At 39.1% G+C, this 25,596-nt stretch overlaps 1 protein-coding gene across 2 annotated transcripts in view; it reads left to right on the top strand.

Annotated features, from left to right (window-relative positions):
- FBLN1 (fibulin 1) overlaps positions 1-25,596 on the top strand; it is an 83,897-nt gene that overhangs the window by 5,788 nt on the left and 52,513 nt on the right. For both annotated transcript variants that reach the window (XM_069863416.1, XM_069863426.1), the window contains exons 2-4: positions 10,317-10,416; positions 18,538-18,673; positions 24,763-24,934. In XM_069863416.1, coding sequence (XP_069719517.1) covers positions 10,317-10,416; positions 18,538-18,673; positions 24,763-24,934 — 408 coding nt within the window. The remainder of the gene's footprint in view (positions 1-10,316; positions 10,417-18,537; positions 18,674-24,762; positions 24,935-25,596) is intronic.

Below are 25,596 nucleotides of genomic sequence, written 5' to 3'. Positions count from 1 at the left end.
ACTTTAGACTTCTTAAAAGGTTTGGGAAATTGCCCTTTATATTTCAAGTATGTGCTGTTGGATCTTAAAAAGAAACATAATTTCTAGATTCTCAGGAATTCTCATTCAAATACTTTTCAGTTAATCAAATTAACTTAATATTTTCATTCAAGAAAGCTGAATACCATCTGTGATGAAGTTTTGGGTACTTACCCCACAAGTATAGGAAGTACATTACTTTCTGTGTTATGGTAGCATCCAGATATGACCTGTGCTGCACAAGTGTTTAAGGTATTCCCAGCTAAAGGGTTCACTCTTGACTCTAGTACTGTCAAAATCTGTATTGAGACCTTAAGCATGGTAATAAAGAAAGCAATACCTAAAAAAAATCTTTTATATCAGTGCTGAAGTAAGTATACAGATAGAGAAATACTTTGCCTGGTATATTCCAGCTTTTTAGATGTTTTCCAGGATTTACGAAGCACTGGAACAAAAAGCTATACAAATGCCACCAGCAATAAATTCCAAGGTCAGAGTTCTGAGTACTTGTAATAACCATACTTTGGCAGAAAATCTGGAAGAGCGAGATATCAATTTGCAACTCTCTTTCCGTAATTTCAAGAATGAGGAAAATCTCATGGAAGAGTTTTAGTAATGTTTTCTCCAAAAGAAAACCTTTCCTAAATCACTCCTATGTAAATATATACAAAAAAAGGATCTTTATTTTCTCCATGCTTTGTGAAGTGTGGAGTTCCTTCCATGTTCATTAGTTACTTGAACCTTGTCTTACAGTGCTATAAATTTTATCCTGTCTGTATAGTGTTTCCATACTATTTTTTAAATATGGCAGGAGTAGAATATTAGATCTTTCATAATTATCCATCTTTTTTTATTCAGCAATAAATATGCCTGAAGAGTAGATAAGTGTCACTTGAGCAGTATATGAAAGAATAGTTATTCATGCTGATTTTCATTTTTCCCTGTGAAAATAGGGAAACCCCGGTAACTTTTTTCTTGTAATCATGAGAAAATATAGAAATGCTTGAGCATATACATGTTTGATATTCTGAGACTTGATGCCATGTCACATTCTCATTTACTTCCTATTTCAATTGCCTTAATGTAAACATAAATATATATGTATCTTTGAACTTGTCCAAAGCTCGTTAAAGTGTATCTAAAGACTGTTGGTTACAACAGTACGTTTTGTGTCATGGCCTTTATACAAATCAACAGGACTAAGAGTAGACAAATTGTAACATCTTATGTAAAACTTTCTAATTACACATTTCTTTACTACTTGAAATGAGATGTCAAGAGAAGATGAAAATTTGTTCTTAAATAAGAAAGAAGAAGTGCTATTCAGGCTACCAACATGCCATGTAGCAATGTAGTTATTTGCATGTTTTTTTAACATAGGGAGGAGTGAAGGACAAAATTTAGCATCCACTTGACAGAAAGAGCAATTCCTGTTCTTCCAATTATGAGACTTTTTTTGGAGGTCTGCACATGTCATCCTGGTGAGTCTAGGCTCTTTAGACCAACTGTGTCCATCAGAGCTGTGAATGTACCCTCTTTTTTAATGTTCTTGTGAGTGCATAAAGTCTAGGACAGCTGTTACTTCTACTAAGATGTTTATATGGTGATGACTCAGTGGACTCCAGTATTAAACTCCTCTCCATTTCCTTGTACCTTCTAGAAATCTTCTGAACAGCCTTCAGTTTTCTAGTCTTAGTATCTTTCAAACTCCAGCCTCCTCCAAAATCCAAAAAATAACCTATACAGAAAGATGAAAAAAAATCAAGTTAATTTGAAAGGACAGAAAATACATGACCATGAAGTAGCAGTTTTCAGATATGGGTTGCTGAACTCTCTGAGAGCCTCTGTATAAGAGGTAGCAACAAAGGAACAGGCTTCGATGACCTTTTGGAGCAGAAAGTGAGGTAATATATTATTCAAAATTCTCTGTGATTAGGGCACAGAAGAATATTGCCTAGAGAGGTCATGAAATCAACCTCACTTGATGTTGTTGTAAACAGCTAAATAGAAATTGGCCTAGAACTGACCGAATTCTACTAGTTCTGCCTGAGAGTAGAGTAGGAGAAGATAACATCTTAAGGGCTCCTACATCCCTGTCTTCTTTGGTATTTTGATATGTATATAGAATGCCAAATAGTCTTTTTGCAATAGGTGGAGTTTTCTTTTCTTTCTAGTAGCCAGTTGCCTTATATTTTGACTTTTTTTTTTATTAGGACTTAGACAAAATTAAAAAACCCACAGTAAAGCACTTAACTTTCCCCACCAGAGAAAATAAAGCATGTTGCAACAGACCATTGGCTCCCTTAGGCCTGTCCTTATCACCAAACACAACAGCTACTTCACCACCACCTCTTGGCATGAATGATTTTAAAAGTGTCTTTTATAAACTGCAAACAGACACCTCATAAAATGAGGTTTGGCCATATCTGAAAAATCCCGCTAATCATGTGATGGCCGCAGCTGGTGCAACTAGAGCCACATTCCCCATAAATTAGTGTTCTCCAGACCTAAAAAAAATTCCAGTAAAACGTTGGCTGTTTTAAAACCAACCACAAAACACACTAACATACCAGGCATTTCCTTTAGGGTGCTGCTACTTTAGTCGGTGTGCTAACTGTGATTCCTCAGTGATTTCAGCTATACTGAAGGGAAAGATTCAGACCTTTCAAACCTGTTTAGAGAGAATATCCTATTTCTTAGCAGGACACAAACTGTGAGTGAATGTTTGTCAGTCCATAAAGATCATCATAAAGATGATTAGCACATCCTTGCCAGCTGTAGTAGATACATTGGAGTCTGCCTCCTGGCTCCTGCTGTTGTGGGGATTACAAGAGGGTATCCTGGCTGCAAGTTTCATGTGTTTGTTAGGAAGTTCAAGCTGGTATATTCTTCAAGGGAACATGTCAGAACAACCTAGTGGAAGGACTAAAAATAGCTTACTGTCCAAAGGTGGTTAATGTTACAGTTGTGCTGTGTCTGTTCATCTTACCTCATTGGTACATGGGCTTATTTCATGTACAGTCTTAAGGTAAACAGGAACATCTCTACAGAAAAAGCTCCCATTCACCTCACTTCTTTCTCTGCATATAAAATGGAGGAGGGACATCTTCATTTCAACTCCCGTTGAAGAAGATCCTGGAAATACATTATCTCAGATGGAGAATGGTAATGCTTTCCTGCATTGCTCCATTATTCCTGATTCAAAGCATTTGCTTTAGGGAAACGTATTTTCTCTTGTTTTGTCTTTATCTTTCATAGTTTCAAGTCTCCTTCACCCTTTCCTCTACTCTGTGTGACTAATCTTTAGGTTTACACGCAAGATCAAGATGCAACAAGGCTGTACTTTACCATTTTAGTCTATTACCGGTTAGACCTTTGACGTCAGCTGTCTTCCCTCTGGTCTAAACACATCTCTGGGTCCATTTGATGCCTTAAGTGGCCAGCCAAGAGTGTATTTGCTTGCCAGAAACAGCATTTCCACAGTTTGTTGTAAGGACAGCCAGGAATTCAAGACTACAAATCCCAGCTGCCAGCATTTGACTGTCATCTCTGCTATAAAGGCAGCTGACTTCTCCACCTAATGTTAGCCAGGTGGTGGTGTTTCAACAATTGGTTTGGCGTAGCAGATCAGACCAAGCACGCTTTGTCTCCCCTGAACCTACAACACTGGAGCCTCGGCCAAAAAACTGTGCAGTTGTTCTGGATTTGTGTCGGGAGAGTACAGATTTAAAGGGAGTTTAGAACACAAAGAATGTGACTCTGACTAATACAGATGGCCATTCTGTCATTTTCAGGATTGAATTCTGTATGTAGACTTTTATTTTTCTCTGTTGTCAGTTAGGTGGATGAGCATCACTAGTAAGAAAGTTTTCTTGACAGGACAAGCAAAGCTTTGTCATAAAGGTATGCTGTGAAATGTGAAGGTATTTTTCTTACTGGATACTAAACCAATGCATGCCTGTTGCAAGCATGAGTTCAAAAATTCTGGATGATATACTGTTACTGAAATGTGTTCGACTAATGCAGAGCTTTCACAGAATCCATCTGCTGCCTGTATCTGCATATGCTGGGAAGTGATAGTCGTGTTTCCTTCTCTCACATTCCATAGTGCTGAGCATCTTACGGAGTAAATTGAAAGCAGGGCAAGACCTACACCACATCTTACAAATGTAATTAATTAATGTGCTTGAAAGATTGAAAACATTTTAATAAGGAGGTGTGTGACTTTGACCCCTTGACCCAGACTCACTTCCAAATCCATACCCAACTGTAGCTGCTTATGTGGACTGGGAAGTCTATGAATTTGACCGTCACATCCCTTTTTGCACTGAAGAGATGGAAAGCTTTGCGAGCACTAGCTTGATAAACCCACCTAGGCTCAGGTGTAGCTTTGGTTTGATATTACTATCAGCTTTATAACTGCTCTGTAGATCAGCACTAAGTAATGAACAGCTATCTCATCCTGGATTGTATGTAGGCTTTTCCATCATCACCATCTGTACAGAATAGCTACTATTGTAGATTGTTACTTAAAAAAATCTGTCCCTTTTTGATGTAGCTGGAGTGCTACTGGTGTGAAAATTATCCAGTTGTTCTTACTTCTGCTTAGTTTTTGCACAATTCCCAGAAACAATTCAGGGCTTCTCATTCCAGGAATCATGCTTTTGGGTAGCATTCTCAAGCTTATCTTTCTTTGCAGAAAATATTCACTGTAGCAGCTGAATAAGCAATTATTACATCATAGAAGTCTAAGGTTATACAGATTTTAACCACATTTCTTGCTTTGAACTCCCACACAGTATGGCAATCCTGTTAAGATTAGCAAACTACCTTTTTGTAAAACAACTATATGCTCATACACATTTTGTCTGTGTAAGCATAGTTCATAGCTAGCACATGAATGTATCACATACACAAAATGTTTTAATCTGTGGGACCTTTAATCACATCTTATCTGATAGGTTTTCTTCATGACAGCTTTTGTAAAATTCGAGATCTGAGTTCCAGCTGTTTTTCTGCTGACTTCATCCCAAGCGTCCTGAAATCTCTCTCAGAGTATTACATATTACCATCTTACCATCAGGATACACATCCTTGCTGTTATCATATTGACATGACTCAAGTTCTTTTGGATGCCGTGCTGCACATACTTTTTTCCAAGGACAATACAGTGATGAAAGACCATTTCATTTTATCCAAAATAGACTTGGATTTTCTCAAGCAGTTAATTAGTGTGCAAAATTACTATATCTGAGTGAAAAGGAAATGAACATGCGGCAGTCATAACAGAGTTTATCTTCATATTTTTCTGTCTCGTAATACTGAAAAGCTGAACAATTGCTTCACAAACTTAAGAAATGAACCAGACAGTGTATTCTTACAACTTGTCAGTAGGTTTTCTCCCTCCACATAAAAGGCTACTTTTCAGCTGAACACAGACAGTATCATCAGCCTTTCCTGGAAGTGTTTTGTCTCTCAGATGACTGAGATTTCTCTGGCTGATTTGCTTGAAACATTATGCACTTAGTAAAACAGTTGATGGGGCACCAGCTTCTTGAGTGCAGTACTGGAATTCCTATTGGACTGTCCTTGGCACTCCAGCTCTGAGGTTTACCACGATCCGATCCCATCATCTGCAGTAAAAGACACATGGTCATGTTAAGAGAATAAAACATCACAAGGTAATCAGAGTAGTTTCTATCATCTTCTTCCCACTATTCCATCCTTTCAGATGCCCTGTATTACAATGTTCTAGTAATGAGAAACTGAAGAGAGGCCATGGCCCCCATACACTGTTTGTCCCTTGAAGAAGGTGTAAGGAGATACAAATAGCCTCAGTATGAACTGCTTGCCCAAAGATTTCCAGGTGGGAGCCACATTAATATGCACATGTACAGTTGAGTCCACAACACTGGAAAAATACAGATATAAGATGATACGTCTGTCCTGTTTCTAACTCCTAATGCCAAAACAATGAGAATTGATTCCTAAGTATCAGGAGCTGATACTCAGAGTGGGAGGTGTGTACTTTCTGAGAGTATGAAAATAGAGATTTGCCCACAAATGACCATTTTTAAAAGCGAACTGCAAAGCCAAGCTACAGAAAATGTTTTTTGCTGTTTTATTGTTATGTTTTAGAAGAATGGCCTTGAGGGTGGAGTTGGGTTTTTACTGCTTGTTTTTCACTTCCCTCTGTTCTCAGGAGATTTTTGGCAGGATCTTTGGAGGATATGAATTGTGATGTCACCAAAAAAAATGAGCCTGAACCACAGTTCTCCCTCAACAAACTATCCAAAATCCTTTGTCTGGATGCACTCCTACAGACGAGCTTGCTTAGCTTGGCCTGCTTTGAATTCTTGAGTTATTTGGTTGGAGTAGAGGTGTATTGCCAGAGCTGGAAGGGAAGAACTGATGTCTAGAGCCAGGGATTGTCCTTTTGGGGAGGAACTTGGCTAAAGACTCCTTTGTACAAAGCCTTGCAAAAACCTGCAGCCAGCTCTGCTCTTCAGTTAAATGTATCATTTTTCAACAGTTAAGATTAATGGGAGAAAACAGTACTAAAAAATACTTTTATTTGTAACACATTATATGAAATTTGATGCCTATAATGTTTATTAGCAGTACACTGGCAGATACAGAGCACCAAACAGGGTCCCAAAGAGATCATACAAAAATTCATCCCTTTCACCACAGATAGATGTGTATTTACGAGACTGATTTTCTCTGCAGTGTTATATACTATAGTTAGCTTTCAGACACTGGCATGAATTCTGGACACACCGAGGAATTCAAGAGAAATATTGCCTTGACTTCATAATGACAGAATTTTGACCATTGTTTGGGGTATGTAAGTAAGACTAGAAGGGTGACCTGGGTAATAGAGTACAGAGCCCTGTTATAAACTAACATTTAACATAATTCGATTTATAACTCTAATGATTTTCTTATTAAAAAATGTTTGGTTTACTTGATCCCATAATTCTGACTATTGTTTACTACCATAATATTTGTTGACAGAAACCACATACTTTCACAAGCTTTACTTATTTAGGCTCAAAATGGTCTATTTCTTCCAGTTTCTCCTCATATAATAGAACATGGATTCCCCTGACCATCCTTCTAGCCTCTCTTTACACACTTTCCATTTTGATGTAATCTTTCCAAAAAAGAGAGAGACAGAATTATGCTCAGTACTCCAGACCTTTGCACTATAGAACTGATAACTACCTTGACAGTACCTACCTTAAGATGACTGATACATCCTAAAATATAATTTAATTATTTCGTTTTTGTTTAGAATTGTTGGATTATAATCACTAGTTAGGAATATAGGTTGTTTCCTGCAAACAATTGAGTCACTAGAGGGGTTTATCTTCTCTACTTGCATCCAGCAGCTTTTTACATTCCCAAATATGAAGATCTGTCAGCTGAGGTACTTATGTGAACTATCTGATGTGTGTCTAAGTAAGTGTAATCATGAATTTCTGCTCATTGCAGAAATTGCAACAGGTTAGGAGGTAGATACATGGACAGGTGGATGGAGGCTTGAACCCCTGTACATCAGGAAAACCTGGGGAATGATGGCTTTGTACCTGGTATAGGGAGAGCCAGAGAAGACAGCTGCTTGTCCTTACTAGGCTCTGCAGGATGTAATTTTGTGAAGATGGATGCTCTTGAATATAATCTTGCTGCTTGTTGAATTTTTCTCACTTTAGATGTGCTCAGAGCAAAACTAAGAATGAGACAGACATGTGAGGCATTTTATGATCCAGTGGAGAGAGATGGTCTGGGAATGACCTGGTGTGCACTCCCTGTTCTGCCACCAGCTTGCTGTGTAACTTGGGAAAGCCATTTCATGCTTTCATTCTTCAGCTTCTCCATCAAAAAGAAGTGAATGAGATTTGCCTTCCTCTGTGCAACACAGTGACCTACAGATGAAATGGTCTTATTTATTTTTCATTAAGTAGTGTTCATTAAGTAGTCAGTCACTGAATAGTTTTGGCTAGCAGGGACCTCCTGAGATCATCCACTGTTTGAACACTCACAGTAAAGTAGTATTTTTTTCTGTTCTGATGGACCTTCAAGTGGGATAATTTGTGCCAATTGCTTCTTGTTGCTTGACACTACTGAGAGAAGTCTGGCTCCGTCTTCTTCATACTCTCTCATCAGGTCTTTGTAAACAATGTTCAAATTCCCTCTGAGCTTTCTTTACTCCAGACTGAACAGTTGCAGCTATCTCTGTCTCTCCTCATATAAAAAATACTCCAGTGCATAAATCACCTTAGTGGCCCTGTCCTGGACTTACTCCAGTAAATCGATATCTTTCTTGAACTGGGGATCCCATGGCTGGACACAGCATTTCAGGTGTGGCTTCACTGGTCCTGAGCAGAAGGGCAGGATCACCTCCCTCAGCCTGCTGCCAATGCTGTATGTAACGCAGCCCAAGATTATTCTGACCTTCTTTGCTGTGAAGGTGTGTTGCTGGCTCATGATCAGTTTGAGATCCAACAGGGCACTCAGGGCCTTCCCTGCAGAACTGTTTTCCAGCTGGTAAACCCCTAATGTGTACTGGTGCACAGGGCTTATTCCTCCCAGGTGGAGGACCATGCATTTCTCTTTGCTGAATTCAAGAGGTTTCCTCATTGCCCATTACTCCAGCCTGTTGAGAACCCTCTGGATAGCACAATCAGCCGCTGCTCCCAGTTTTGTACTATCTGTAAACTTATTGAAGATGCACTCTTTCCCATTGTCCAGGCCAGTAATGGAGATGCTGAATAGTGTTGGCACTAATATTGACCCCTCAGGTGCACGACTAGTGACTTGCCTCCAACTGAACTTTGTGTCAGTGATTGCACCCCTCTGGGCCTGGCCATTTCTCCAGTTTTGTCTCCCTCATTGTCCACTTACCTAACCTGTGCACTGTTAGCTTATCTATGAGGGTATTATGGGAGAGTGTCAAAAGCCTTACTGATGTCAGGTAAACAACATCCACTGGTCATCCACCAAACTAGCCACCTCATCGTAGAAGGCAGTGAGGTTGGTTAAGCATGATGTCCCCTTCATAAATCCAAACTGACTTTTCGTGATCACCTTCTTGTCCTTCATGTATTTGCATGTTGTTTCCAGGAAGGTTTCACTGTCACCCTCTCAGACAGTGAGAAGAGGTTGACCAGCCTGTAGATTCTGAGATCTTCTTTTGTCCTCCGGAAGACAGGGGGACATTTATTCTCTTCGGTTCTTCAGGGACTCTTCTCATTCACCGTGATCTGTCAAAGATAATTTTGAGTAGCATGGCAATGACATCAGCCGGCTCTCTCAGCACTCATGGGTGCAGCCTGTCAAGGACATCAGTCAAGAAACTTATGAAACAAAGAGAAAACATTAGAAAAGCATCAATCTAGATAATCAGATTTTTTTTACACACATTGCATATTTGTTATACAAGGTGTATTATGGTGTCTGGACTACAAGATAATTAATAGGAAAATGTGACCCATGTTTTATTCCAAGATCTGATGCACCTGCTGTGCAGTGAACTTTTGCACTTGGAACATGAAGCAAACCTGTAGTGCTTGCCAGTTCATTAATAGTATTGAGTTTTAGTAAGTTAGACTTTTTTCAAAAATCATGCTCTACACAAATAATTATCTTCAGCATGATTTTCCCTTTAATTTCAGGGTTGATATCAGTTGGTATCTGTATTTATTTTTCTTTCATGTGTTAAGTGATCAAAATACCATATACCTTTCTGTCTCTCTGTACAATACTTCTGCATTTACAGGCATACTTTTGAGTAAAACAGGTTAATTGGGTAACTGCAGGAAAAAATAGTTTTGCAAATTAACTTGTAATGATCTTCATCTGTCTTTCATATCGGGCACTGATTTATCCTGTGTTCTTCAAAATTTTAAAAGGTTGCTTATTGCATCTGCTGCTTTTGATAATAAAGGAGTGCAACACAACAAATCCTTTTATTGTGCAGGACTCTACCTATCTGAAGTGTTTTCTACTGCAGTATCAGTCCCTAGGCTGTGTTTTTATGTGGAAGGTTAAAGGTGACTGCAGTTTGCTTCACCAAGGAAGGAATACCTCCAGCAGTTGGGCTGATTGCAAGGTGCTAATAGATGCTTTATTTGGCTATGGCTGCGTTTTGGATGGGGACACTCTTCTGTGTGTAGATTAAGGGAGGGGAAACTGAACTGACTCTCTTTTGTTTCATTTAGTTTTTAACTGGCAGGTGCAATGCCATTTACTAAGGTTGTATAAAATACATTGTGTTTTTCTTTCCATTTCTGCAGATCTTTCAATGGAAGAATGCTGTGACAAGGGTATTGAATGGGCAAATAAAAACAGAATATGTACCTCTCTACCATTAGTATTGGAGTCCAGAGAATGCAGGTATATACTTACGTATTATATATTAAATTATAGTTTATATTTTCATGAAAAAACATGGGCATGGCTGTTATAAAGCTGATTTAGAAGATGAAACACCCAGGTCTTAAATCCAAATTTTTCAAATCCACATCTAGCCTTAGGGAGTACCTAGTGAGTACTTACTTTTCTTCCATTAAGTCTTTTAAACTTTTGCTGTTGGTCTAGTGTAGAGTGACTCAGCTCTTATCTATTTGACTTGCATTGTCTCTTAGTCAGAAGTTTTTCCACTGAACTTTACTCACAGGGCTTGGACTCTGCCTACAGTCAATATATCTTAGCGTGGCTCTCTTAATGTCAGTGAAGCTTCTTCATTTTACACTGATTGTGAATCTAACCTAGTGATGGTCTGAATTCTTGGGCAAAAGTTTATCAAGAAAAACAGATCCCATACATGAACAATCTGTGGATTGAATATGTACTTATGTATGTATTTAAGACAGCCTTATAAAACTGTTTCTCTTGTGTGGAGCCACACAGAAAATTGTCCTGCAGTTCTTAGTTGAATTGCTGCGTAGGGGAACTTAAAGATTAAGTCAAGGAGATTCCTAGCTATGTGCAGTGTCTGAAGTCTGCCAAATGTATTTGACTGGAGCAAATAGTAGCCTTTAGTTAATGAATAGATTTCTTAATTCTGCTGACATTTAATAGGATACTAATTTCTATTATGTAATCTAGCAAATGAAATAATGAAGTTAAAGGTTAAAATTGTTTGCATGGTACTGTTTTGATTATACTGAATCTTTTCTATGGTTGGAGTATTTGTGGTTTTTGTGTCAGTGATAGTTAGTGTAATGTTTGCTGTTAAATGCGCTTGTTACATTTAATTTGTGGAACTAACAATTTGTGATTGGTAATTTGAGGGGCAGTTTCACAGAGGACTTTGTATTTAAAACATGTTACATTGCTCCCCTCTACCTTTTCAAATGGATTGCAAAGTGATTTAACACTGGTAATTGTAGAAGTGTTGGATTGATTTTATTACAGAAAGAATGTGTCTTGCAGGCAAGTCTGTCCATGTTTTCAGACTATTGCATTTGTATTGGCGTTGAAAGCAGTCTCTGATGCAGAAGAATTGACAGATAGTACTTAAATCCCAATTTAGGAAATACTTGAAGACTCAGAAGAGTTAGAGACAAAACAGAGGCAGGGAAAACAGAAAACAGATTTTATTGAGCAATCTGGGAGTGAGAATCTTGATGATTTAATGATCATTTGATTAATATGAGTTGCAATTGTGCTGTAAATGTTATTTATTCTTTTAAAGATTGCCATTTTAGAGTCTTAAGGACTACATAGGAACTGAAAACTTACTTATACTTCATAGAATCACAGAATTTTAGAACAGTTTGGGTTGGAAGGGACATTAGAAAACATCTAATTCCACCCCCCCTGCCATGGTCAGGGACACCTCCCACCAGACCAGGCTGCCCAAGGCCCCATCCAACCTGACCTTGAACACCTCCAGGGGAAGGGGCATCCACAACTTCTCTGGGCAACCTGTCTGCCTCACTACCCTCATTGTGAAGAGTTTCCTCCTTACAACTAATCTAACTCTTCCCCCTTCCAATTTAAAGCCATTCCTGCTTGTCCTATCACTACACGCTCTTGTAAAAACTCCCTCCCCTGCTTTCTTGTAGGCTTCCTTCAGGCACTGGAAGGTCTCCTCAGAGCCTTCTCTTCTCCAGGCAGAACAACCCTAACTCTCTCAGCCTGTTCTCATAGCAGAGGTGGTCCAGCTCTTGGATCATCTTTGTGGCCCTTCTCTGGATTCGCCTCAACAGTTCCATATACTTCTTCAGTTGGGGATTCTGGAACTGGACACAATACTCCAGATGACGTCTCATGAGAGTAGAGGGGCAGAATCACCTCCCTTGACCTGCTGCCCACTCTTCTTTTGATGCAGCCCAGGATACACTTGGCCTTCTGGGCTGTGAGTGTGCATTGCATGCTCATGTCAAGCTTGTCATCAGTCAGCACCTCAAAGTCTTTTTCCGCAGGGCTGCTCACAATCATGTTGTCCCCTCTCCTGTATGGAAACTGCGGATTGCCCAACCCAGGTGTAGGACCTTGCACCTGGCCTGTTGAACCTCATGAGGTCCTCACAGGCCCACTTCTCCAGCCTGTACAGATCCCTCTGGATGACAACCTGTCCTTCTGGTGTGACAACTGCACCACTCACCTTGGTGTCATCTGTAAACCTGCTGAGGAGGCACTCAATCTCATTGTCTGCATCACTGGTGAAAATATTAAACAGCACTGGTCCCAGTATGGAACTCTGAGGGGCACCACTTGTTACGGATCTCCATCTGGATATTGAGCCATTGACCACTACTCTCTGAATGTGACCATCCAACTGATTTCTTATCCACTGAGCAGTCTACCCATCAAATCCATATCTCTCCAATTTAGAGAGAAGGATGTTGTGGGGGACCGTGTCAAAGACTTTACAGAAGTCCAGATAGATGACAACCATTGCTTTTCCTGTGTCCACTGATGTGTTCACCCTGTCATAGAAAGCCACGGGGTTGGTCAGGTAGGACTTGCTCTTGGTGAAGCCATGCTGGCTGCCATTAATCACCTCCCTGTCCTCCACGTGGTTTAGCATAGCTTTTAGGAGGATCTGTTTCATGATCTTTCCAGGCACAGAGGTGAGGCTAACAAGTTGGCAGTTCCCAGGGTCATCTTTCCTATTCCTTTTAAAAATGGGCACAATGTTGCTCTTCTTCTAGTCACCAGGGACTTCTCCTGACTGCCATGTCTTTTCAAATGTCGTAGGGAGTGGTTTGGTGACCGCATCAGCCAGTTCCCTCAGGACTCTGGGATCCATCTTGTCAGGTCCCATATGTTCACATATGTTCAGGCTCCCCAGGTGGTCATAAACCTTATCTTCCCTTACAGTGGGAGGATCTATACTACCTGGTCTCCACCTTGCTGTTCATTGACCCAGGAGGCGTGAGGAGATCTTCCCTTGCCAAGTTCAGCTGCATCTGCACCTTGGCCTTCTTAACCCCATCCCTACACAACCAGGCAGTGTCCCTATATTCTTCCCAGGTTTGCTGTCCCTGATTGCACTGCCTGTGCAGTTCCCTGTTCTTCTTCAGTTTGACCAGCAGGTCTTGACTCAGCCACGCTGCTCTCTTCCCTTTCCTGCCTGATTTCCTGCATCTGAGGACTGAGCGCTCTTGAGCTTTATGGAGAGCATCCTTAAATATTTGCCAGCTCTGTTCCACTCCCTTGTCCCTGAGGACCGTATCCCAGGGGGTCTTACTGACTAACTCATTGAAGGCCTGGAAGTTTGCTTTCCTGAAATTTAGGCCCCTGATTATACTCCTCACCTGTCCCATATCCCTCAGGAACTTGAACTCCACCAATATGTGATCACTGCACCCAGCTTCATCTAGCTGTTGTGCATAACCTATATGTGATTAAAAAAATCATAGTGATACAATGGCAAATCAGAAATGGGTAAAGGCATATATCCTATGAAGTGTGAGCAGTTATTGACAAAAAAAGGACATAAATGGAGTTCAGTTGCATATATTCAAGACTGTGCAATAAACAAACATAGCTCCTCCTGAAACTTGGCTTCACTCTAAAGATTACTGAGTAAAATTGGCACCTTTGACTGCTTTCTGTAATGGCAATGTTATTTTACTCCAGTTATGATTACGAACTGGTATATCTGTGAGAAGTTCAGAAAACTCACTTCATGAGGCCATTACAGACACAAAAGTAAGGGCCAAATTCTACTCCTAAATGTTGATGTAACTGAAGCCAGAATGAACAGTGAGGGAGCAAGATCCCTTTGCAAGCACGTGAGGGTAATGATCCTGATTTTGTGCATTTATTCCTGCTGCACAGAGATGCAAGCAAAACCAGGTTCCTTGCACTTGCTGAGGTCTAGTTAGATGAGACTATGGCACAGGATGCCTTATTGGTTATACATTTTCAAGAGAACCTGCTTCCTATTTCGACCCCTACATGCAGTGAGAGCTGCTGGAGGACAGATATCTATTATTTATGTGGCTGTTTAAACTCCAGCTGGATCTTTTGACTATCTAGTGCAGTACAGTGATGGACAGTGCAGATCATCTGGCTTTTAGTGCTCTAAAAAACCATGGCCTCTTGGGTGTACAAACCCATATTACTTCATGCCAGATGGAGCTGTCTGCCTTGCGTATTTCAGTTTGGGTTTGCAAGGTTAGCAGTTAAATGCAAGGAAAAAATACATTGTGAAGTGAGCAGGTTTGATGAAGTTGCTGAAGTAAAAATTATTTTGTGCAGTTGCTTTGCAAAGACTGGGCAATGCAGAGGACTGTGGGTGTGAGTACTTTCCCCAACATGCTTTACAAGAATTTACATGCCATTTTGAATCCTCTGCTTAGAACAGTATTTATGTAACATCTCAGATTCAGTGCTTCCCTCAAAGCAAGCTCACTCCTAAAGTTGCTTTTGTTTTTCTTTGTTAAGGAACAAGCTGCCTTTCTGAACTAGAATGCCACCCTTTTGATCTTCTCCCAGCCCCATAAAGCGCATTCATAGTAATCAAGAAGCGGTTCCATGCAAGCACTCACAGTCTCATACCTACCATGCATCCTAGAAACAAGCAGATAGTTCTGAGTTTCAGCATCTTTTTAGGATCTTGCCCCCAAAGAGTCTTGTGGTTCTTGAGGGACTTGCTGTTTATGTGAGCGCCACTTGTTGAATGTGGTACAGTTCAAAGTGCAGTTGTGCTGGTTTAGGAGTGCATCCTCTGGGAAGGAGAATAATAAATATGAAAGGATTGTGATGGTAAATGAGCATGTAACCTTTTAGCTGGAAATTTATTCCATGAAAATCTGTAACATTGATTGAATTTTTAAAAATAAAACTGAGAATATAAAACAAGATTTCTTAACTCAATTTATAATATAATTACCTAGTAATGAAATAACTTTAATTTTAGATCAGCATCTGCAATGGAGAACAAGGAATTTTTTACATGTTTAAGTGATTTCTGTTCACCAGTGAGCCATGAATAAAGCTTGTCTTTCAGAGAAACCAGAACATGCATGATTTTACTTGAAATATTCTGAGTGAATGTCAGTTACGAAGCCCCATGCTCCTAGAGATTCTGTACTCAGTGTTATAAGATTTAAGACACATTTCATACATACCCATTTATTTCAACAAAATTCTGTTGCACTGTTTTAACTGAAAATCAGAAAGTGGCAGGTAAGGAAGAAGTAGCTTTTGGCGCTTTTTTAATTATCAGAAATAATGAAAAAAAAAAAAGTACTCCTCTGCTTTCTGTTTTTGTTAGAGACCAATATTGTAAGCTGTTCATAGCCATGAAGTTAATAGGAATGCTGCACAGAAGGAGCTGAAAAGTTTTACCTGAAGAGACAGATCTAGATGTCCTACTAGCCATTAGTGGTGGCTCCTTTACTCTGTTGTGAAGTAGAAAATGGGTATGTGTTATATTAGGGTCTGATCCAGGGTAACATAGCAAAGACAGTGAGAGATTCTTTTAATCTGAAAAGCCTTATAGTCTGAAGAGCTTATGGTGGCATGTTCTAGCAACCACTAGCACATGGATTGGTGTGCACAGGGAAAAGAATGATCAGCTGGGCAGGCTAAGTTGCAGCCAGTACTGTGCAGATTCTTCTAGCTTTTTCTCTGCCATCTTTCAAAGATTTCTAGCTCCGTTACAGCCAGTCAAGTGTTTACAGTCTCAAACAGTTTTTACTACCAGTGCAACTTTGCTGTAGGATTTGGGCAATGAAGTGTGATTTTATTGTTGTTGTTCTGAGAATGAACAAATGGTATTTTAATCTAGTATTCAATTGATGTCTAATTCCTTATTACAGTTGGGGTGGGCCACATGACTTATGAGTACAGCTGTGGGAAACATCTTCAGAAACTTTTTTGTTTTGGTTGAAATTGCCAATTTGTCAGAGATTTCAAAGAGAGGACTTGTGTTTGGGAAAAAAAAAAAAAAAGCCACATTGGAAATCAAATAGATTTACTGAAAGACTGCTGTTGTTTGTTTGTTTGTCTGTGGCTAACATATGTAGCTCCTCCACAGGACTTTGAAGGCTAAAGGAACTGGGAATTCTCAGCTCCCACACTCCTGGGCTTGAAATTCAGGTTTTACAGGCTTTCAAAGTCCTGACAGTCAGACCACCCCAGAGCTGGGCAGGGAATGGAAATTCTCCTTCAGAGGGAATTTCAGCAACAAAAAAGCTACATATTTTTCCAAACTGGACCCAAATCAAATATCAAAAACTTCAAATATTCTGCCAAATAAAGTTACTGTCCTGGGCTTAACTTCTTGCAATGACTTTAGAGTCTATTTTTTTGAATAATTTATTCACGAACTTATGCTTTTTTTTGTTTCTATGTATTGAGATCTTATGTCCTAGTGAGAACTGCACAGTCAGACCATTACAAAATCCAATAGATAAGAATTGGGAATCATCATGGATGTAGCTTGACAAACTCACTTCACTGATATGCACAGAGATGCAGAATCTGAGCCCAGTACCCATGTGTTCCCTGGTCTTAGTGGGCTGGAATTAATGGCCTGGCCTTAGAGCTGAGGGAGTCTCTCATGCTGTCTGGGAGCTCAGAGCTCATCCTATGGTCATCAAGAGCAGGGAAACTCTTCCAGAGGTGATGCATAGGAATCCACTTATCCCAGAGGAGAGTAGGAGAAGCCTGTAGTTCAGCAGTGCAACTGATCCACTCCTCTTTCTAATACTTTCAAAATTTCCAATGGTATAAATAAAGGATTTTTAAGAGTAAAGGGTATTGGTTTGCTGCATATCTTTACATAATTTTATCTAGTTTTAGGTTAAAAGATTTTACTCATCACTTCAAATAACTAGAGTTGAGGGAAAAAATAGGTGAATACTCTTTAACAGCAAAGAGAACACATTCAGTGTTGTTGGTCTGCAAGATCTAGAAGATTTCCCATGCTGATGGGTATGAAAGTGCATTTGTAGGGTTTTTCTGCACATTTCTTGCAGAGCTCTAACATACCAGGGCATGCCCTTTAGGAGCCCTTGTTGTACTATAAATAGAATTTATCAGCTTGGTTTGCCTTTGGGATAGTTTTCTTTCTCCCTAGCAACTCAGGTAACATTGTTCTTAGTGAAACTGAGTTATCCCCAAATACATGAATATGTTTATATTCTTTTAAGTATAATCTGATTTGCTACTCTTCTTTAACTTCTCTGTTTCACATTGTTACAGGAGGTAGCAGTGGAAGAGCTTTAAACTGCGAGCTCTGGAGATACCTCCTCAGTAGGCTTTGCATTCAAGTGGCAGTAGCAACAGAAGTGGAGTTTAAAGCTTCCTCACACAGATTTTTTTTCCACAGGAAGGACTTTTCTATTTTTTCACTGGAACTGAGATAATATAGAATGATTTTATGAGCAGTGGAACTAACAAAACTGAGTTTCTTGCAGATACTTTTCCTGTCTCCTCTCCACATCCTCCTGCTCCTTAATAGTCTTCTCTGCCTTGTCTTTCTTCACCCGTTGCTTGCAGTACAGGCTGCTTCTCACTATGACTTTCCTTGGTACCTTTGCTTCTGTCTGTATCTTCAGTTGAGCCACAGAGCAATGCTCTGAGCTTCTTTCAACATGCCATACTTGTTATTTTTGAGTAAGGTGCAGCAGGTGAGAGGGCAGACTAGCCTGCAGACTTCCACAATGTCCAGGGCCTGATTTCTCCCTTCTGTCAGCTGGAGCACCGATTTGGTTCTCACCTTCCTCTCTTTAGCCACCAGCTGCCACAAAACATGCAAGAATATGAGTCCTGGAGAACTAGAGCCCCGTGGCAAATGTGGTTGAAGTTATCCATTTGCTTAAAAACTTGTCAGGACAGACTGCAAGGTAGACAGGCAGTTAAACTGTATTATACATATCACCTGGACATACTCTCCACTCCTAGAGAAAATTTTTTCTTTGTAAGTAAAATGTATGCCCGCAGGAACCCCTTTCCATGAGACTAGTACCAGTGATAATTGTCAAAACTTACATGACCAGTTCTTGCCCTATATATGACTTTCTTCTGTTGTTTTCATCCTTCTGTCAGCATGACTCAGGTACAGTGCTGCCGCAGCCAATTGGAGAAGCAGTACTGTTCAGATGGGATTGAATTTGCCAACGTGCGTGAGGAGTGTGGCTCACAAATTGGTGAAAACGCCACCTGTGAAGCTGAATACTTCAAGGTGAGATATCAGAACTACTCCTGTTCACCTATAAGAAATGGTATTGACTGTCTAGATTGGTATTAAGGGTTGACTTTGAAGGTCACCGTACTCAGTTTGATGCACATAAACAGTTTTCCCCTACCGACACCTCATGTCTCTGTTAGGGCTGTCCTCTTTGGCTTCTTTGAAGAGAAACAGGTCCTTGTTGAAGGACCTTGTTGAAGCTTAGAGTCTCATTACATTCTAGTAGAGGCAGAGGGTAGAATGTAGGAGGAAGGAAAATCTTGAATGGGCAATTGGCTAGGAAGCTACTATTACTTGAAGAGTAAAGACGTCAACACCGTAGGAAGGGATGGATGAGAAACTCATATGTGAAACTCAGGCTTTAGCTTTAATTAGAGCTTCATGGCCTAGGGTAAAACTCAGTGGTTTTCGGTATTGGTGGTCCAAAGGGGTAGGAATGAAGTTAATCCTTTAAGTGTACTTACAATTCCAGCTTGTGTCTATGTCCTTAGTTAACATTATTTCAATTTACAATTGAATGAAGACATCTGTAAGCTTGTGATAATCGCATTTCATATTACAATAAAAATGCCTATCATTGGCATCTTTAGCTAAGCTGTGCCCTATCCTCCACTTTTATTACTGGTTTTGTCTCCCGTTTGTTGAATTGGAGCATATTCATACCACTCTACACAGAGTTTTTGGAAGAAGTTCCACCTGTAAGATCATGACCTTGACCATTACACAGTCATGAACAGCTCTGGTCCTGTTACGGATTTCTTTCAGTGATGATGAAAATATAAGAGAGTGATTTTGATTCTTCTGACTGCTCCAAGATGCTGAATGTTTTGGTTCATTCAGTTAAAATAGATATCTACTAAATAGAAGATGGCAATGTTTGACAATGTTTTGTATCTCTTCAAAATCCTGGTTTGATCATGTTCCTGAAATAGGATGACCATGATTGCAGGGCTGTGGAGTAATCCACGTTTTTGCTGTGAGTGGAAGAAAGGCAATACATGCTGATAGGGCTGGCATTGTTGGTTGGTCACAACTTTTATGTATGTGCAGGGTTATTTTGTCCCACAGTGGAAAGTGTCCCACAGAAGGGACATATCCCATCTGTTCACCATGTCCAGGGTATGCCCTGCTCCTGGCATGGAGATTCCTCTGTGCAGCCTTTACCATTAGAAGCCTGCCCACCCCCATCTGCATGTGGTATGCAAAAGTATTTAGCCCTCTGTGTCAGTACTTTGAAGGGCTATGAACAGATGAACAAGGACTGTGATGGTGAGTACTCTGCAGATTCAAGTACATGCTATGAGAGACACGTTTATAACAGCAGCACTGTTTTAAACGCATGGCATGGGACAACTCTAAAACTATTCAAGGAAACACTCTTTCCCATGTGATGTGTCCCTATGTCAACTTGCCAGTATGAGGAAGAAGAGTTAATGATGTTATTTTCTGAAATGGCCAGACTTCTTTAAAGGTGGCACATTTTTGTGGTGACAGCTATATTGTTAAAAAGGACTGGACCTTGGTCTCTGGCCCTGAAAATCACTGGCTCAGCACAGTTCATGTCACATAACTGATGTCTTTCCCCCACAAAACACAATGCAGGAAGGCTGTTGGAAATACTCACTGGCCTGTGCTAATACAAAAATATGCTTCAGCATTGTCTGAGAGGATATTAGTTGGCATTAGAGCTTGCTAATATTAAAACATTACAGACAATTGCAAGACAGTGTCTGATTCCCATATTCTATCCCTGATTAATTTACTGGTTATAAACATTGTCGGTGTTATTTAATCTTTGTGAGCCATGTTCTGCCCCCCACCTCCCTAACAGGAGTATCGTATACTTAATAACTGTACTGAGATAGCTGCAGGAGTGTCTTTGCATATAATCTCTTTGATCCGTCATGGACACAAGTGATTTATGATCTAGTATCACTGAAAAATTCATAATTTCTTTTGTTGAATACATTCTTAATATGATGACCTTGAAATATACAATTTATCTGGCAATAGTGCCCTGCTGTGGTAAACTTTTACATTCATACCAAGCCCATCTCACATAGACTTGAATCTCATATTGCCTAAATTGATCTGGTTTAGTTTAGCTTGGGTAGCATGGGAAATCTTTTGGATACTCTTTGTCTCCTTCAAGGAAGCAGAAAGAGTGATTTAGTAATTCAATTAGTAGGATTAATCACAGCAGTCTGCAGCAAATGAGGCAGCTAATCTTTCTTTTGAATCCAAAACTTGTGATTGGAAAGAAGATAAAAAGACCATATTTTGAAAACACATGCCTCAGTTTTTACACTCAAAGGCAGTAGGCATGGGTAATAATGAGCATAGTTTTACTTCTCCATTTTTTTGGAAGCATAGCTTTTCTCACCTGGAAAGAAAAGATGCAAAATTAATCATAAATCTTTAAAATCTTCATCAAGACTAATCCATTTCCAGATTTGTTGTTGATACAGGAGATGTAAAAATGGCTTTATGGAAGTTTTTACCATAACAGCCCTGCAGAAATGAGTGAAGTGTTTAGAAATTTGACTTTCTTTAAGGTGCTTGGGCATTTTCTCCCAAATTTGTCATAGGTACTTTTGTTTTTCCAAAGACTGAGAAACAGCCTTGTCTCGTTAGTGCTGAAGAATTGTTTGGTTGTGTACATTAGGAGAGCACAAAAGTTTTATTGCTTTGGACTGTTGCACAGTTTTTGGGGTTTTTTTTCAGATCTTCAAAAGTTCTGAAAATTCCACTGAGCTGTTTGTATTTTTTTTCCAATCTGTTTTTCATAGCATCCATAACATAGCCTGGATTTCAAGCAAATGGGAGACCTCTTGTGGAGAGATACACAAAAGCAGTGTTAGTACATAGTTCAGCCTTCAAGGTTTGGTAACTTAAATGGTAACATAAATAATAAAGAACCATTATAAAATTTAAGTAATTAAGAGAGCTTATCGATGAAAGCCATTTCAAGTGCTTCTTAATCACACCAAAAATAAATATTCAAACTTCTCACAGGTAACTCTCTTCCAACCTGGATATTCTATGATTCTATGAGTCTATGATTCCTTTATTCCTTTATCTTTATTCATTTCTGTGAGAAGGCAAGGTATAAAGGCAGTCAAAGGATCATAGGACCTTAAGTAGGATACAGCTTTCTATCCAAATGTGAAGATCAAGGCATGGCTTTGGAGCTGCATAGGCTAACAATAGAGGAGAGATAAAGGGAAAAGATGTTTGAGGTTATTATAGAGATCGCTTAAGAGGCAAAGGTTTTCAGGCAGTGAAAAATGTGTAATAGCAACCTGATCATTAGGTTGTACCATCCATGAAGGCAACAGTGCTTTTAGCAAGTGGAGGAATGGTCATGGCAACATGCCTCTGAGCAGCTGGTAACCTTTGGAAAATGGTTGCAAACACATCAAGAGCTGAACATCATGAACAGCTGATTATGGACTCCACTCCAAACTAAGGCATTAAAGTCTTTCAGAACAGGCTAACAACCCTGAAAAAAAAATAGTGTGAAAAAGGAGATGTTGAGATTAATCTTACCAAGATAGTGATAGTTATAATGACATACTGCTTTGTGTCTCAGAATACCAGAGTGCTGCATGAACCTGAGTTAAACTAGCCTTATCACAGATGTATTATTACCATTCTACAGTGAGAAAACTGAAAGAAAATGTGACTTTTTGAGTTTGCAGGTGAAGTACATGGAGACATATGCAGGTCTACAGAGTCCTGGGTGTGCTCTAAGCACAAAGGCATTAATCAGCTGCTGTATCTTCTTTATTTAGTTGAACAGGAAATGTTACATTTTAGGACTGCCAGTGTAGAATCATCTAGGGTCAATATTAAAAGCCAGTTACCAGTAACATCAGTTAAGAAAAAAAATTGACACTTTTAATCTCTGGATCATTTTGCCTGTGGTATAGTAACATAAATGATTATTAGTATCAAGATGTTAAACCAAGATGCATCACGCAAAGTTAGAATAAATACAGATTGGAAAAAAATGGTTCAATGCGTACTATTACATTAGATGAAGATACAATTTCTTACAGACATTGCAAGAGTTATCAAGCTCTGTACTTGAAGGTTCACATTAACTGGAGACAGAGGTCTTTCAATTGGTGGCCCAACGTGAAACAAATAAAGAATGTAAGGTCATTCAATCTGGCAAGATTAATGATCACTCTTTGCAAAAAAAATCGAGCGAAATTCTCCGATTCCCAGTTTGAGCATTGGGTGACAATAGAAAGAAATAGATTGAATCAATTCATATGCCTTACAGTGAGGATATCGGGAAGTATATACCATTAAAATTTGGCCAGGTGTCAGCTGTATCCAGTAACTTAAATAAGATTTTGTTCTCAAAATTACACAAGCTTAAGTCAAACAATGAATCTTCAGCTGTGTTTTCATTTCTGTCTTCTAATTTATGGCTGTGAAAATTAGAAATCTAACGAAATTATAGATAGATGTTAAAATATTTGAGAAGAATGCCTCAGGAAAATGTTAAAAAGTTAGACAGAATAATTATTGATAAATGTTGCAATTCTTGGAAGAGATCGTCAAGTATTTTTTTCTGAAGTCATCCAGAAAAGCCAGAAAAAAATGGAAATACCCCAGACATAGTAGTGATGAAACCAGAGCATCTGCCACTGGATGGAAGTTATTGGAAACCAAGTAAAAAATAGTAGGTAGTGAGGAACCATCCCACCAAACAGAAGTTAATAAGGAAAGACACGTATCTTAACATTACGGTGGACAGGAAAACAACCCCAGTACTGGCCAGAAGGGAAGACTTCCTGCTTTACAGCATTCTGTAGCATAGAAAGGATTCAGTTATGTATTTAAAGACGAAGTACAAAATAGCATGCTTACATACTTCAAAAAGCTGTATAGTAAAAAAAAAAAAAGTTTGAAGAAACAAGGTAAAAGGATTTTATCATTTTACTTTCATGGTGCTCTAGGTTTTAAAATAGAACCTTTTACCCCATCACAGAGGAACATATAGAATACCTTATAAGGGAAAACTTTTGAATATAGGCAGGATATATATCTCAGAGTAATGACAGAAATGTAATAGATGCCTTCTTTTCAATAGCTGTGGTGCTTAAAGCATCAAAATACGGAAAACCTGTTCAATGTTTAGTTATTTTATATTCTATCTGCTCTGTTTTATGGTGCAGGCTATTTTCTTCAAGCAAAAAATGAGACTAATAAAATTAACAATAAAAGCTTAAGTCTGCTTTTACATGACAATAACAATTGGCAGGCACCAGTTCCAGAGAAGCAAACATCTTTGCTGGTTTTTAACAGTAAGAAAGAAAACTAAATAAATGAGTGGTGTCCTCTCAATTTAAAATAAAAGGAAACCTCCATTGGATTAACTTGCCCTGTAATCACTTCTGTGGTTTATTCTGTGGCTGTAGTTCAGCCGGTCTGGAAGAGATGGATCATGTTTCATTGCTGGAAGCCATGTCAGGACTATGATGCTTTTAAATAATATTTTGACTATGTAGTCAGTTTTTCAGAGCAGAGTAGCTTCTCTTTATGAGCTGTTAACACTAACCTTGGATGAATCACGTTTGTTTGCTTGTTTATTGGTTAGTTCAGAGAGAGATATTTTTTGCTGGGAAGTTGAGTAGGCAGTTTAATTATATACCGAGTCATAGACTTCGTTGATTATATCCCATCTTAATTAAACTGAACACAAAAAGGAAGCAGAAGTGTTAAAAGTTCCCGCTGTTCTCTGTTGTTTGAAACTGGCTATACATGCAGGAAGCAATGAAATTCCATATACATATCCACATCACCTTGCACACGCTTTCACACAGCCACAATATTTGTGCTTGGCTCTATTTAGGCCAGATGCAGAGCTCAGTGAACTCAATTACCAATTAAAATGTCTGAGCCTAAGTATAGCAGGAGTTCTTAAAGAGTTTGCAGAGAAATTTCCATCAGTTTGCCAACATGAGAAAACACTATTGATATTACTGACAAAATTTGAACAGGTTTGTTCAGGGCTAATTTATTTTTTTTGTTGTTTTTTTTTCTTTGTGTTTGTTTGTTTTTACCAGACATGTTGTTACTGTTGTTTGCTGGGAAAAGCTGCACAAATTCAAGGTCAGAGTTGTGAACCCAACCTGAAGATAGGATACCAGTGCGGAATTGTCTTCAGAGCTTGCTGTGTAAAGGGCCAAGAAGGCATTGATGTGTCCATCAGTGATGATGCTCCTAAAAGGGAGCAAGGTATTTTATGTTGCAAATTGTAAAAGAGTGAAACACAAAATGATATGAGGTAAAAGGGGTGCTTGTACTTTAAATTATTTTTGTTGGAATTTCTCTAACTTGAGATGTCCTCTCACTAATGATGCATGTTTTGGAGCTCATTTTTTTGGCTAGTAATAGCTGAAAGGTTGTATACTACAGGAGGCTAAAAGAGCTGGAAAGTGGTCACTGAGTTCCTGGTGTCAGAATTTAACTATAACATGGGTTATTTTGGTGTTATGTTGGTTTTATCTTGGAAACTGAGTATAAGCTATTAATTTTTAATAACATTTTGTCCACTGATAAATTCTTAATTAAAAAGAAAATCAACAACTTATTCTTTTGATTGGACTTAAATGCCAGGTGACCTTTGCTAACTTGGAAAAATTCAAATGTCTTTCGTGTGAAAGGCAACTGCTCAAAACGTGAGGGCATTTGAAATGCCTGGACTGTCTGGGAGAATTGAAGGTTTCTGGGAATTTGGATTTTCCCCACTTACCCTTGCAGGCAGGTGACATGCATAATAACCACTATGCATATGGTTAGTATGGTTTTTATGGCACACATAATAACCATTATGCATTGCGCAGATGTGTCTATGTCAAAAGGCAAGGCAGGACAATGTTGTTATCATTAAACTAAGA

The sequence above is a fragment of the Phaenicophaeus curvirostris genome, chromosome 1, assembly GCF_032191515.1.
Source record: "Phaenicophaeus curvirostris isolate KB17595 chromosome 1, BPBGC_Pcur_1.0, whole genome shotgun sequence".
Taxonomy (NCBI): domain Eukaryota; kingdom Metazoa; phylum Chordata; class Aves; order Cuculiformes; family Cuculidae; genus Phaenicophaeus; species Phaenicophaeus curvirostris.
Note: the sequence above shows the minus strand (reverse complement) of the source record. Positions and strands in the feature narration are given on the sequence as shown.